The 15,798-nt window shown below is 44.6% G+C and overlaps 1 protein-coding gene across 2 annotated transcripts in view; it reads left to right on the top strand.

Moving 5' to 3' along the window:
• The window catches only part of KCNQ4 (potassium voltage-gated channel subfamily Q member 4), a 73,750-nt gene that overhangs the window by 36,676 nt on the left and 21,276 nt on the right, over nucleotides 1-15,798 (top strand). For both annotated transcript variants that reach the window (XM_074305258.1, XM_074305259.1), the window contains exons 2-7: nucleotides 10,535-10,625; nucleotides 11,938-12,064; nucleotides 12,414-12,589; nucleotides 13,408-13,533; nucleotides 13,734-13,844; nucleotides 14,149-14,244. In XM_074305258.1, the coding sequence (XP_074161359.1) occupies nucleotides 10,535-10,625; nucleotides 11,938-12,064; nucleotides 12,414-12,589; nucleotides 13,408-13,533; nucleotides 13,734-13,844; nucleotides 14,149-14,244 (727 nt within the window). The remainder of the gene's footprint in view (nucleotides 1-10,534; nucleotides 10,626-11,937; nucleotides 12,065-12,413; nucleotides 12,590-13,407; nucleotides 13,534-13,733; nucleotides 13,845-14,148; nucleotides 14,245-15,798) is intronic.

Below are 15,798 nucleotides of genomic sequence, written 5' to 3' on the forward strand. Positions count from 1 at the left end.
ATCAGATAGTAGAAGACAGTAACTATGTTCTCCTTGAATCATCTTCAGTTTGAATCATCTTACTCTGGTTATTAATGTATTATGGGGGAAGGAAGAGGAAGGGAGACAGGGATAGATGCTCTTTCTCACCAAGTACTTCCCAGTTGGATGAAGGCATGGAGAGGTAACAACATTGCTTCCTGTGGAATTATTGGGGTGGGGGAAGGTAAGGACAGGACTGAGGAGGACCTCAATTGCTAAGTTAAGGAGAGTGGACTTTGAGTTGTGGGTAATAGGGAGCCATGGGAAGTTTCTGAGTGACATTGTTAGAGCTGGGCCTTAGGGCTCATTACTGGGGCTAGAATGGATGGGAAGAGGTGTAATTGGAACAAGGAAACCTCTTGGAAGGTTGAAAAAGGAGTCCAGGGGAGAGAGTGTGAGGGACTGGATGAGGTTGGGAGAGGGAGATGTTGGGATTTAGTGGCTGGAGTGACTCAGAGGTTGGGTCCTATGGCTACACCCAGCCAGGCCCTCTTGTTTTGGGGAGCTGGGGGGCAGGACAGGGGGACTACACCCAGTGATAACCTGAGGGCTCTTCCTCTTTCCCTCTTTCAGGAAGGAGCCCCCCAGGGGCCAGGCTCTGCAGTGTCCGTCAGTGACGCTGACAGATGCCCAGCAAGTGGGAGGGGGGAGGAAGGGAGAAGGTTGGTCACGTGCTGCAGCTCCGTTTGCCATATTTAGAATCGCTGGATCAGGGGAAACGTCTCCTCCCGGCCCCAGCAGCCAGGATTCTTGGAGAGAGACGCACACAGACACATACAGTCAGAGAAGAGTAGAAGATACAGGGACAAACAAGAAAAGATGCCTGAAGGGGGATCCTGGGACCTGCGTTACCCCCCAGCCCAGCCTGAGTGCTGCCTTCTGAAACAGACCCCCACTCAATGGGGGAGCAACCTGCTTGTAGACGCACAAATCAGAGCAAGTAGCCAGAGAAGGGGCAGAGCTTGCATACACTCAGAGGGGACCAGCTTAGAGAGAGGAAGGATCCTGGAGCCCAACGAGGCAGAAGCTCTGCCATTCACTAGACAAATAGCTTCAGCCAAGCTACTTCCTCTCACTAGATCAGTTTATCCATCTGTAAAATGGGAATGATCACGTTGTTTGCTCTCCCTAACTCCTAGGACTCTTAAAAGGAAAGTGTTCTGTGAACCAAAAAGTACCATAGAAACAGGAGTTGTTATTTTAAGTATTGTCATCTGACCCAATAAATAGAGTCAAATAAATTAAACCAATCTGTGGTATGAAAGATCATAGAACCATAGCTCAGGATTTGGAGGAGACCTCAGAGGCTATATAATCCAAAGCTTTCCTTATACAGAAGAGCAAACTGAGATCCAGGAAGATTTAATGTTTTGTCCAAGATCAGTTAGTCAATAAGCATTTATTAAGCACCTAGTATTTGCCAGGCACTGGGCTAAGCACTGGAGATACCAAAAAACAAAAACAAAACCCAGTCCCTAGTCTCAAGGAACTTACAGTCTAATGGGGGAGCTACATGGGAACAAGTATATAAATAAGCTATAGAGAGGATAAATAGAAGATAATCAATAGAGTGAAGTCACTAGAAGAGGATGGGAAAGGCTTGTAGAAGTTAGGAGGCAAAGATAGGGAGGGAGAGCATTTCAAGCATGGGGGGGGGGGGGACAGTGAGAGAAAATGGCAGAGGCAGGAGATGAAGGGTCTTGTTCAAGGAACAACCAAGAGGCTGGCTTGGATCAGAGAATAAGGAAAGGGGGTATTAGATTATTATTAATTAGATAATAAGATTAGAGTATTAGATAATATTAGAATTAGAATATTAGATTAGATTAGAAGACTGGATACTTGGGAAGCAGGGATGGATCAGGAAGAGCTTTGAATACCAAATAAAGGATTTTGTTTTCGATCCTGGAAGTGACTGGGGGAGTCACTGGAATTTATTGAGAAAGAAAGTGCCACGTTCAGATCTGTGCTTTAAGAAGATCACTTTGGGGGCTGAGTGGGGGTTGGACCAGAGTGGGAAGAGATTTATGGTAGGTGGGTCCTCTAGCAGTTAGTGCTGTATATTTTACTTATTTTTTTGTACTTATAGTATTTTAATTTTTCCCAATTACTTGTAAAGATCATTTTCAACATTCATTTTTGTAAGATTTTGAGTTCTAAGTTTTTCTGCCTCCTTTTTTTCCTTTTTCCTTCCTCAGACAGCAAGGATTTTGATATAGGTTCTACATGTATAATCATTTTAAACATATTTCTTCATTAGTCATGTCGTGAAAGAAGAATCAGAACAAGAGGGGAAAAAGCAAAAGAAAGAAAAAGCAACAACAAAAAGTGAAAATAGTATTCTTCAATCTGCATTCAGACTCCATAGCTCTTTCCCTGGATTTTGATGACATTTTCCAACATAAGTCTTTTGGAATTGTCTTGGATCACTGCATTGCTGAGAAGTGCTAAATCTATCATAGTTGATCATCACATAATGTTTCGTTACTGTGTATAATGATCTCCTGGTTCTGCTCACTTCATTTAGCATCAATTCATGTAATTCTTTCCAGGCTTTTCTGAAATCTGCCTGCTCACCATTCCTTATAGAACATTAGTATTCCATTACATTTATATACTATAACTTGTTCAGCCATTCCTCAACTGATGGCATCCCCTCAATTTCCAATTCTTTGCTGCCACAAAAAGAGCTGCTATAAATATTTTTGTGAGTCCCCTTTTTTAATGATCTTTTTGAGATGCAGATAATAGTGTTACTGCTGGATCAAAGGATATACACACTTTGATAGCCTTTTGGGTACAGTTCCAAATTGCTCTCCAGAGTGGTTGGATCAGTTTACAACTCCACCAACACTGCATTAGTGTTCCACTTTTCCACACCCCTTCCAACATTTATTATTTTCTTTTTCTGTCACCTTAGCCAATCTAATAGATGTGAAGATAGTACTTCAAAGTTTTGGGTTTTTTTTTTACTCAGCTAGTGCAGTATATATATAGTTCAGTTGGGAGATGATGGGTACAGAATGAGAGGAGATGCTGTCCCACAAAGGATGAATTCTGAGACAAGATTTGAATCCAGATCCTCTGATGGTTATAGAATGAAAGGCATGGGTTATCCTAGGACTTGGTTCCCCTTCCTCCACTCCTAGTCCTCCTATGAATGCTAGACTGCCTAATCTCTGAGATTCCCCTTTCTTGACTGAACAATGACTTAAGGAGAAAGTTGTAAGGAGAGAGCAATAGGATTTCTGCCACCCTCCTAGGGATGGATGATGCTTTCCTATGGGAACTCTGTCTCAACCCTTTCACCTTCCTTTGCTGAACAGAGGAGATATCCCCACCCTAACCCTAGGTTGGGGAAGGCTAAGCTTTCCCAGAGGACCATCCCCTGCTCCCTCCCACGCCCCTGACCTGTTATTTCAGCTAGTCCCTGCTGCTGGCTAGCTGCCCAGGTGCAGGAGTGTGGTTGCCCCCAGCAACTACCAAATAGCTGCAGGGAGCAAGCATCCTCTGTGCATGGTGCCCACTGGGGTGGCAGGCTGACTGAGAACCAGTGACTGAAGGGACATGAAAGACTGCTCACTTTATGGATAAGAAGGTACAGAAGTGAGAAAATGACTGACCTAAAATCAAATAAATATTAAGGAAGGTAACTCAGAATTAGAACCTTTGAAATAGACTATTGAAATTGGAAGGGACTTTGGACCACTATAAATATGGGGAAGTTGAGGCCCAATAAAATGAAGACATTTTAATTGGGGAAAAACTTTTTTTTTTTTAAACGAAGGCATTTAACTGAGATCACATGGTTAGAGCCAGCAGCCTATGAGGGAAGCAGAGGCTAAAACAGAGTCATGACTGTGTCTCTATACAACCAATTCTAACTAAGGAAACTTCTGTGTCCTATAGTAGAGAAATGAACTTAGGCACAGAGCCAATAAGCATCAGACGTGGGACTTAAACCCAGGTCTCTCCTGACTCTGTTTCTCTGTGTCCCAATTTCCTCATTTGTAAAATGAAGATAATTCCTACAGGATGTACCTTGTATGCAAGGTGTGCTAATAATGCTTAAAACCAGTTGCAGGACACACTTTTAAGTTTACCCTATATTATTATTAACACTTTCCCTATTACTCTCTTAAGTGTAGATAATTAACAATAACAAAAAGGAAAAAAAAAAACTATTTGTAGCATTTGCTGACCTCCAAGACATAAATGTTTACACTGAAAATTTAATAACTGGTTCTCCAAGAAATGGGACTCAAATGAGAAAATGTGTATAGAGTATTTTGCAGACTACTATAAAAATGTCCCAAAAATCTGAGTGCAGGCTAGTGTAGTCCAAGATTTTTGGGACCCCCCATCTGACCCAAATACCTCATTATTTCCATCTTCATTTATTTATTTTATAATTTCCATAGTGGTTACTGATGAATATATTCTCAGGGTCATGTGTCACAGGCTTTGAGTTATTTCCTTTATATCCTGCTCTTTATGACTCATTTGGAGTTTTCTTGATAGAGATACTGGAGTATCACTATTCACTATTTCTTTCTCCAGCTCATTTGGCAGATGAGGAACTGAGGCAAACAGAGTTATGTGACATAACTAGGAAGTGTCTGAGGTTGCATTTGAATTCAGAAAGGTGAGCCTTGCTGATTCCAAGATGCCATCCACTTCATCACTGAAACTCTCTTATTTTTACGGATGAGGAAATTAAAACCTGATTAGGAGAAGTGACTTGCCCAAATTCAAACACATGATAGGAGACAGAGTCCAGATTTCATCTTATATCCTTCAGCTCCAAATCCAGCCCATGTCTTGCATGGACATAACCCTAGGAGTACAGAGCAATAATTGGAAGCATTCAACCTCCTTATTTGCTCGATAAGGACAATGAGGAATTTGCCCAAGCTCACAGGGGGAATTGTCGGGTCCTCCAGCACCACATCCTACACTGTCTTCTAGAAAGGAAGTAGAAAGCTTCCCCTTCCCCCTTTTCCCACTCTGGGCTGAGTGCTTAAATAGTATTTGCTTAAATAAATGTCCAAAGGAGATTGCAGTTAGAGTTGTGGAATGATGTGAATGAGTCTGGGGGTGGGGGGAGTTTAAGGGATGACCAGGACCAGTTGTAAAGTGATGGGAAGGTCAGGGAATGAGATAAATTCCAGACTGGGAATCTGGGGCTCTGAGTTGTCCTCTTTGGGTAAAAGGAGATGGTAGGAAGCAATGGAGTAAGAGGCAAGAAACCTCAGTCTGGGTCCCAGGTTCTCCACTGACTCACTGTGTGACCTTGACTAAACCCCTATCCCTCTCTGAAACTCAGTTTCCTTCTTTGTTAAATGAGTAACATCTAAGGTTCCTGTCCCCTCTTTTTGTCCCAGTCCTTCCAGGAATACATCTGGAGGCAGCTTTGCATTTAGGGTTAGCTATCTGGGTCCCAGAGGGGGTGGTCCTTACAGCTCGGAGTTCTTGTATTCCCACGTGTGCCCAGTCTCTTCCTTTTCTGTCCTGAGAATGAGCTGAGTGGAGCCGCAGGACAGCTGGTTAATTATTGAAGGACCAGCTTAGCTGAGCCGGCTCCTGCTCCTGCTCCAGTTTTCTCTGTGTCAGCACTGGTGAGGGCAGGCCAGGAGGAACTCTGGGTGGGTGGGGGGAGGAACCCAGCCTCATGTGTTCATTCATTTATTCATTCATTCATTCATAATAAATTCATAATAAAATGACTGGGGGACCATCAGTCTCTTCCAGACTTGTAGGTGCAGGGGGAACTATGACCTATGCAAGCACCTTGCATCCTAATCACCCCATCCCCCTGACTTACTATCTGTGTGACCTTAAGCAGTCACTTCCCACTGGACCTAAATTTCCACCTAGAAATGTCAATCATTACTATTATTTCATCTCCGACTTTCTGTGTCCCAAAGTTCCTCTCATCTTTGACATTCTACGAGCCCAGGTCCTTTTTAGCTCTACGTTAGCTCTAAGGTGCTCTTAGCTCTGCTATCCTTTGTTCTGTTGTAAAGAGGCTCCCTAACACTGAGAGTTATTTCAGAGTGGGATAAGCTGCCTCTGGAGGAGTGAGATTCTCCTTCGTCTGGGTGCCCATTTTGGAGGAATATTACAGAGAAAATTCCACTTCAGGTACAGGTGGGACCAGACAGCCTGGGGATCCTTGCCAGCTCGAAGTTAAGGATTCTGCGTCACTTTCAGGACTGAATCCTATGAATAGACAAAGTTCTCTGACATCAGAGGCGGGATGATCAGGATAGACTTTCTGTTGGAGGAGGCTTTACTCAGTTAGGAAATACACAATATGTAGGGGACTTTCAGAACCCAAATGACTTTCCCAAAGTAACAGCCTCCTGTGGTGATCTTAAACGCATCCTTCACATACACTGAGAGGGCCTTTTTGGAGTCTTGCTTTCTTCTAAGGGGAGGCAACATGGGACAATGGAAAGCAGACTGATTCTAGTTCAGAGGACTTGGGTTCAAATTCCACTTCACTTTCCCCAGCCTCAGTTTCTTCATCTGCAAAATGGAGGGGTTGATTTAGATGGCCTTTTCCACCTCTAGATTTATGAAATCTCTTGGAGGAGAATAGCTATTGTTGACTTGGAGAGATGGGTTCTCAACCTGCTCTCTGTTCAGCAAGTATAAATTGAGCACCTACTGTGTGCTAAGGTATTGTGCTTCTCTCACACTGGACAGTGAACTCCTTGAGAACAGAATTTTTTTTTTTTTTGCTTTTCTTTGTATCTCCAGTAGTTGACACAGTGCCTGGTACATAATAGGTTCCTAACAAATACTCCTGAAGTTGACTATGTTAGGCATTGGGGATACAAAGACAGAAAGGAATGGATCCTGTTCTCTAGATGTTTCCTTTCTCCTGGGTAGTGGGGAAGGACACAGTATGTACACAGATAATTATTTATTCTATGTAAACATATACACGCATGTATAAGTATACATATTTTCATATAGCTGTGTGTGCATGTATATGTATGTTTATATGTGTGTATACACTCATATATATTATATATATTTGAGAAGTTTTATATATTGCATTTTATATGTATATACATACAATATAATAATTGGGGAAAGGACATTAAATGGACACTTATTAAGTTCTATGTGCCAAGCACTGGGGCTACAAATACAAAAGCAGACAGACAGTCCTATGAAGTATGAAAAGTTTGAAAAGACATACATTCTGGGTAATTAACCCTTTTATTAATTATTATTTTTCTCATTAACTGTTAAGCAATCAGAGTTGATTACTATCTGTTGTGAACAATCACTCTTCCAAGAGCAGCTGAGCATTAATAGGCCACCATGATCCATTTTTGGTTCACAAAAGACAGCCAGATGACCATTCTTTTATTAATTACTCGCTAGCCATAATTAACAAAGTGAATGATTACCCAGAAGTTATGCCTCTTAAACTTTTTATATGTCACAGTCCCTACTTTCTGGGAGCTCATATTCTAAGTAGAGAAGACAATATTTGTAGAAGATTTCATCTTCTACTACAGCAAGATCTTCTGCTACTTAGGAAAGACCTTGTATAGGCAGGGACATCTGAAGTGAGGCTTGAAGGTGGCTGGGGGTTCTAAGAGGCAGAAAGGAATTTGCATTTGATCCTATAGGTAACAGGGAGCCTCTGCAGTTCCTTGAACAGCAGTGTGATGGTCACAATTTGAGAAATATCAATTTGGCAACTGTGTGGAAGATGGCTGAGAGGAGGGGAAAGACTGGTTGCAGGGAGTTCTATTAGATGACTAACTGCAATAACCCAGCTAAGAGGTGATGAGGGTCCAGTCTAAGCAATTGGCATGTGAATGAACAAGAGAAAGAAAATGTGAGAGACTTTTTTTTTTCTAGTGAATAAAAATCTATTTTCTCTCTTCCAACTTCCCAGCTGCCATTCCCATTGGAGGCAAAAAAGAAAAACAACGCATAACCAATTTGACTTTGCAAATATGCACAGTCAAACAAAACAAATTCCTGAATAAGTCAGATCCCCAAATGCCCACTTCACCCTGCACTCTGAATGCATCATCTCTCACCTGTGAGGAGGGGGTAGCATGTGCCATCAGTGATCCTCTGGAATCATGGCCTGTCATTAAAACATGAGAGATGGGGTCACCAAGACTCGTGGTGGAGGATGAGGACTGGAGGATGACTTTGCAAATCCAAAGGGCCTCAGAGAGAAGTGGGGACATTAGGAGGAAGGGTGTTTCCAGCAGGGAGTTTGGTGAATGGAGCTCAGGGGAGACTGGAGCTATCCCTTAGAGAATCCATGAAAGATAATGTAAAGAGGGAATAGAAGACAGCCCAGGACTCATTTATATATAGGGGGAAGCTGCAAAGGACACCGGGTAGTGTCAGATATGTAGGAGAAGCAGAAGGAGCAGGGTCAGAGAGTGTGCAAGAGGAGGGAATAATCAGTTAAATGGGAACAAGGGAACAAGTGAGAACTGGGAAGTTCTGGGAAGTGAGAAAGTGAGAGCAGTGAGTACAGATGTCTTTTTTTTTTTTTTTTTTTTTTTTTTTTTTTTTTTTTTTTAAAGAGATTGGCTGGAAATAGGAAGTTCAGTTAAGAGTGATAGTGTCAGGAGCAGCTAGGTAGTGAAGGGGATAGAGTACCAGCCCTGAAGTAAAGAGGACCTGAGTTCAAATCTGGCCTCAGACACTTCCTAGCTGTGTGACCCTGCGATAGTGTGAAGAAATGGACTGGCCTGGGAAGTTCTGGGCATGTTGGAAGATTGCAAGGAAGGACCTGATGGATAATGAGGGATTAAAGATGAAAGGGAAAGGGAGTTCTTTGATACCCTGGGTTTCCCTACCCAGATTTTCCTAGCAAAATCTCATTTTTGTCTTCATCCTTTCCTGTCTTGAGTTAGGGGACCATGCTATTGAGTGTATTCACTGACATAAGCTATCATTTCATTTGGGATAAATATCTATGCAAATGAAATACTCTTACTATTTGATTTTATTGGCTTTTCCAAAATGCCTTTTTGTAGGTTGACCATGTTTTTAAAAATTAAGGTAGGAGTTCATTCTTTTTTGTCATTGTTGTTACAATCCTATTGAATGTAAGCTTCTTGAGGACAAGGACCGTCTGTCTCTCTTTGGTATTGTCTCCCCAGTGTTTAGAACAGGGCCTAGTTGTTGAGTCATTGTTCAATTGTGCCTGACTCCATTGACTTCCATTTGGGTTTCCTTGGCAAAGATACTGAAGTGGTTTGCCATTTCCTTCTCCAACTTATTTTACAGATGAGGAAACAGAGGCAAACAGGGTTAAATGACTTGCCCAGGGTCGCACAATTAGTGTCTAAGGCTAATTTGATTTCAGGAAGATGAATCTTCCTGACTCCAGGACTGGCACTCTATCCATTGTAGCTTGCTCTTTGGCATGTGGTAAGCACTTAAACATTTTTCATTCATTCTTTTCTTGGTCTTAAGATTTTAAAGCTTGTTTCTGAGGAAATAAATATGTTATAGAAAAGAAAAAAAGATAAAGGAAGATAAATGATTGAAGGGGAGAAGTTTCAGAGAATACAGGAGGAGATGGAATTAAGAGTCAGGTATTGGGGCTGGCCTTAGCAGTGGGAAAGGCTATCTCTTCCTTTAAAACTGACGGAAAGGTGAGAATGGAGATTTTCTTAGTTCCCCCATCCCTTTGCTGCTCAGTTGAGTGAGGACCCTTTCTAAGGTCAGAATAGTTTTCAGAGACCCACAGACTAGTAGTGATATATTAGTGTCCATGGTTTGAGAAAATACAAGATGATCAGAAGGAATCCACGTGGCTTTTAAAGTCCTAATACCTGGTCGCCATTTTGTCTTGTTTCAGTAAGTTATTTTCACGTGCCTTCCATGCAGCCAAATAGCCATTAGCTAATCCCTCTGTATGAGGGTCCCATCTCCGGCCTCTGTGCTGGAAGGTGGTCCCGCTTCTCCCCTCCCTCTTCGCTTCCTTGGAAGCATAGTTCGGGAGGTCTCTCCTATGGAAGGCCTTTCCTCATCTCTTCCTCCTACCCCAGTGGTTGAGGCCCTGTCTCTCTGAAGATTACATTGCGTACAGCTTTGTGTATATTATATGTGCACTCATCCCAGTGCTTCTCTTCCCCCCTCCCAGTAGAATAGAAGCTCCTTGAGAGCAGGAGCTGTTTCCCCTGTTGTCGCCCAGCTTTGCGCCTTCTACCTAAGTGCTTCATAACGGCTGAATCCAATTGAGCTGAATTGCAGAAAATCTGTGTCCGACCTTGAACCAGACCTTCCTGCTTCCAGAGAGGCAGTGGGATGGGGAGTCAAGGCTTCTGCTCCTCCATGCTCCATCCTGAAGATCTCTTGGGGGTCCCCATTGCTGACAGGGTCTGGGTGGCCCCAGCATTCTTAGCCTCATTTGCTGCTCCTCCCCTTCCCAGCCCCTTTCTTCCCCCTCCCCTGGTCAGCCCTTGAGTGCCCTTCGGCCATGCAGTGGACTCTCCTGCTGTCCTTTCAGATTCTTGCTGGTCTTTAGCTGCCTGGTGTTGTCAGTGCTGTCCACCATTCAGGAGCACCAGGAGCTTGCCAATGAATGTCTACTCATTTTGGTAAGTACATTGGGACCCGACAGGAAGGGCCAGGACTGTGGTTCAGGGGGACGTCCTGAGGCATCAGCTGGTGGTGGGAGATGGCTTTATCCCTGGGCATCGGGTTCTGTGGAAAATTCCTCCCAACCTGGCCGAGTCTGCAGCCAGGGGTGTGAGTTGTGATAAATGTAGCTGGAGTAGGGTGGCTGTCACTGGCACTCACTCTCCAGGAGCTTGCCAGGGCCTGTTATGAGGTGCTCTGTCCCTCTCTCCTTCCCGACATCACATTGGGACGTGGGAGCCATGGCGTGGTGGTTGAATTTAGATTCACGAGATCTGAGTTTTAACCTGAGCCTAATGCCTCTGGGCCCCCGTTTATTCATCTGGAAAATGAGAGAATTGAATTAGATAATCTTGAGACACCCCTTCTGGTTCTAGATACTATGGTCCCCTCTGAAGGGAGCTTGGTTTGCTTTGATTTTCTAATAATCCCAGGGCCCACTGCAGACCCTGACTTGTCTCTTTAGGAAATAGGAAAGTGTCTCTGTCCATGATGTCCTCTTCCCTGCAGGACAATTCTCCAGTGTGCCCTGTGCCTAGAGAGAAGTTATGTGTGTGTTGGAGGTGGATGGGGAGGAGGAAGGGGGACCACAGTGCAAAGAAAAACTCAGAGAAACTGAGTTTATATCATGACTTACTGGCTGTGTAATTTTGGACAAACCACATAACCTCTTTGAGCCTCAGTTTCCTTAGTTCTATAATAATGATGGCTTAGCATTTATATAGCACGCTATAAATATCTAATTGGATTCTCACACAGTAACTCTGGGAGATAGAGGCTTTTATTATCCCCACTTTGTAGCAAAGAAGCTCAGGCAGACAGAGGTTTGGGGGCAAAAAGAGAGAAGACTGATGGAGGAGATTCTTGGGACTTTTCTCTGGTAATGCAGAATCTCTGAGCTGGGTCCCTGCAGGGCAGAAGCTGTTGAGCAGTGAGGGAGGGGACTAGGAAAGGAAATAACAGAAATGGAAAGCTGAAGAGGTCCAGATAGGGAGTCAAAGAGGACCGGGAATGGGAGAGAGAGTCAGTCAAGCTGGTCTGGAAGCGGTCTCTTGAGGTGGGAGATAATCATTTGGGGTGACCTGCTTTCTACTCTATAATTTGAGTCTTTCTAAAATTTCTGGACATGGAGCCTTCAGACTGAGAGGAAGATACCGCTCTGTTTCCATGGACCACCACTCGTCCAGGTTGGGGACGAGCCTTTGGCCCCAAGGTCAGAGATCAGAGGTCAGGTCCTCTCTCCAACTAGACCAAGCCCTTTCTTCCCTGCAGGAGTTTGTGATGATTGTGGTATTCGGCATGGAGTACATCATTCGTGTCTGGTCTGCTGGCTGCTGCTGCCGCTACAGAGGCTGGCAGGGGCGCTTCCGATTCGCCCGGAAACCATTCTGTGTCATTGGTAATGGGTGGCTCTGATCTCCAACCCCTGCCCCAAGTCTCGACTCCTGACCTTAACCATGATTTTGACCTCTAGCTACGATGCCAGACAATCCTTACTTTTGCCCCCAACTCTTTCCCTGATCCTCACCCAAAGTAATGCTAACTAGCAGGGTTGGGGCTCCTGGTATGATTCTAATTTTAATTATAAGCCTCCTCCCTCTCTTTCCCTAACAGCTTGATCCTAATTTGTGATCAATGATTTCTGACCCCAAATGTGGGACTGAGGAGTTTGGGGCCCCTATAAGGGGATGCTCTGTGCCCAGTGCCCTTGTGATCCCCACACCGCTCACGTTCTTCCCTCACCTCAGACTTCATCGTGTTTGTGGCCTCGTTGGCTGTCATTGCGGCTGGTACCCAGGGGAACATCTTTGCCACATCTGCCCTGCGGAGCATGCGCTTCTTGCAGATTCTGCGCATGGTGCGCATGGACCGCCGTGGAGGCACCTGGAAGCTGCTGGGCTCCGTGGTCTATGCACATAGCAAGGTGCTCAGTGGGCCTTGGGAGAGAGGGTCAAAGACTAGGAAAGGATGGGAAGAGCTTTGGTGGGAAATTAGGTCCTTTCCTTCCCTTCTCTTCCCTTCCTCCTTCCCTTCCCCTCCCTTTCTTTCTCTTCCCTTCCCTTCTTTTCTCTTCCCTTCCCTTCCCTTCCCTTCCCTATTTCCTTTCCTTCCCTATTTCCTTTCTTTCTCTATTCCTTTCTCTTCCTTTCCCTTCCCTTCTTTCCTCTTCTTTTCCCTTTTCTTCCCTTTCCTTTCCTTCCTTTCCCTTCCCTTCTTTCCTCTTCCCTTCCCTCCTCTTCTCTTCCCTTTTCCCTTTTCTTCCCTTTCCTTTCCTTCCCAGACCATAGATTTAAGTAGCACAATCTGAATTTGACTCCATTTCCTCCAACCCCATCGGGCACCCTCTTCATTGACCTTGCTGTGGAATTGCTCACACATACATTCACCTCTGCAGACTTCAGGTTCCATATCTATAAAATGATGACAGTGGGACTAGTTGGTTTTTGAAGTTCCTTCCAATTCTATGAATCTAAAACTCACCCAAGACTCAGCAGATTTGGCTTTGAGGACTTAGTATTTCTTTCTCCACAATGGGGAAGGAGAACCTTGGCTCTTTCACTGAGTTCCAAGAAGAGAACAAGAGGGGATAGCTCAGAGCTCTTTGAAGTGGGAGTACCACCTGGCCCCAGGGGGAGTGGCTGCAGTGGAGAAAAGGGTTGGGGACCTCCCTGGCCAGGACCTCTCCCCACCTTCTGGAGCAGTCTTCTCTGTAAACTAACCCTCCCAATCCCTCTATCCCAGGAGCTGATCACTGCCTGGTACATTGGTTTCCTGGTCCTCATCTTCGCCTCCTTCCTTGTCTATCTGGCGGAGAAGGATGCCAACTCTGACTTCTCCTCCTATGCCGATTCACTATGGTGGGGCACGGTATGTCCTATTCCCACCCCAGCCCTGGTCCTTCTAGCTCCCTGTGCCCCGGGGCCTCTATGACCTTAACTAAATAGATCCCCTATGCCTCCAAGTGACCATATGTCCCATTCCCTCAAGAGATCCTGAAGAGATAGATGCCCAAACTAATCCCCAGTGATCCTGACCCCTAAGCCCTCCTGCCCTCTCTCTCCCCACAGATCACACTGACTACCATCGGCTATGGGGACAAGACCCCTCATACATGGTTAGGCCGGGTCCTGGCAGCCGGCTTTGCCTTACTGGGTATCTCCTTCTTCGCCCTGCCTGCTGTGAGTGTCTCTGAGCTTCGCCAGCTCCAAGTAGGGTGGGAAGGAAGAGGGAAACAGCCAGGAGAACAGGGCCAGTCTCAAGATGTCCTGTACTGGGTGGTACTAGGTGTCAGTGCATGGAGACTAGACACAAATGTCCGTCCTCTAATTCCTGGGACTACCCAAGAAGGTCCCCTCCTTTGGAATGAAAATAGATGGAGACTTGGTTTCTGAAGAACTTTCAAGGCTATTAGAAATCAGAGTGACCTGGCCTGACCTCACCTGGCCCACCTTGACCCTGACATGTTGCCCTCACTCCTAATAGGGCATCCTGGGCTCTGGCTTTGCTCTAAAGGTTCAGGAACAGCATCGCCAGAAGCACTTTGAGAAGCGCAGGATGCCAGCAGCCAACCTCATCCAGGTAAGTTCATTGATTAAAGCACTGATTAAATACCTGATAAATAGCAGACACTGTTAGGTGTTGAGGATATTAAAAAATAAGGAAAGAAAGAGGGAAAGAAAGAGAGAATGAGGAAGGAAAGGAAGGAAAAGAAAGGAGGAAGAGAGAAAGAAAAAAGAAATAGGAAGGACAAAGGAAGGAAAGAATGAAAAAATAAAGAGAAAGAAATAGGAAGGAAGGGGAAGACGGATGAGAGAAAGAAAGAATGGAAGGAGAGAAAAAGGGAGGAGGGAAGAAGGGAATGGAGGAAATAAAGAAGGGAAGGAAGGAAAAAGGAAGGAAGAAGAAGGCGAGAAAGGAAGAAAGAAAGGAGGAAAGGAAGAAAGGAAAAGGAAGGGAAGAAAGGAAAGAAGGGAGGGAGGAAGGAAGGAAAAAGAAAGAAAGGAGGAAAGGAACAAAGGAGGGAGAAAAAGAAGAAAAAAAGTCCTTGCTTTCAAAGAATTTGTGTTTCTTGAGAGGATATAGCATACACACAGAGAGATAAATCCAAAATATATTGAATAAATATAGCCTAATCTAGGAAGAGAAGCAATGACACCCAGGGGACTTAGGAATACTCTCCTCTAGAAGGTGGCAATTGAAGGGATCCAGGGTTTGTGGTAAGAGAAGGGGAAGAGGGAGAGCATTCCAAGAGTGGGTCAGGCTTGGGGTACAGCCCATGCGGTCATAGAGGTAGCATGTGAGTGGATTCAGTTGATTGAGTTCTAGACTTGGAGTCAGGAAAGCCTGTGTTCAAACTCAGTCTTGGACACCTACTAGCTGTGCGTCCTTATCCAAATTACTTTACCTCTCTGGACCTCTGTATCTTCATCAAAAAAATGAAGGGATTAGACTTGATGGCCTCAAAGGCCCCTTTCAACTCTAAATCTATAATCCTATGAAGTAGAATGTCATGTTCAGAGAACAGTAATTAGAACAATTTGATGGAAACGGAGCGTATAAGTTTAATTAGCCTATAAAGATGGATGGGAGACAGATTGTGAAGTGCTTTAAATGCCAAACAAGGAAGTTTTATATTTTATTTTAGAGGCAAAAGGGAGCCATCAAAGCTTCTTGAGTAAAGGGAAAAAACTGGTCAAACATGAGTTTGAGGAATATTAATTTTAATCAGTTGGAGTGGAGAGAGGCTGGCATCAGGGAGATAAAATAGGTTGCTATTGCAACAAAGACAATGAGGTCCCCCTCTAAGGTGGTGCTCATGGGGGCAGAAAGGAGATGAGTGCAGGAAATGGTGAAGAAGCTGAACAGATGGAGTGGGGCAGTAGTGAGGTAGAGCGAATACTCAGAGGTGGCTCCTAGCCTGTGAACTTAACAGGAAAAATGATGGTGCCCTGGACAGATACCGGAGAGCTGAGAGAGAGGGTGACTTTAGCAGGAAGCTAATGAGTTCTGCTGTAGACATGGCGACCTTGAGATGCCTGTGGGACCTCTAGGAGGAGACATCTGGGAGGTGATGATGGGGGACGCATGTTGGAAGTACAGATTTGGGACTGATCTGTATGGAAATGCTAGGAA

Source organism: Sminthopsis crassicaudata, chromosome 3, assembly GCF_048593235.1.
Source record: "Sminthopsis crassicaudata isolate SCR6 chromosome 3, ASM4859323v1, whole genome shotgun sequence".
In the NCBI taxonomy this organism is placed as follows: Eukaryota; Metazoa; Chordata; class Mammalia; order Dasyuromorphia; family Dasyuridae; genus Sminthopsis; species Sminthopsis crassicaudata.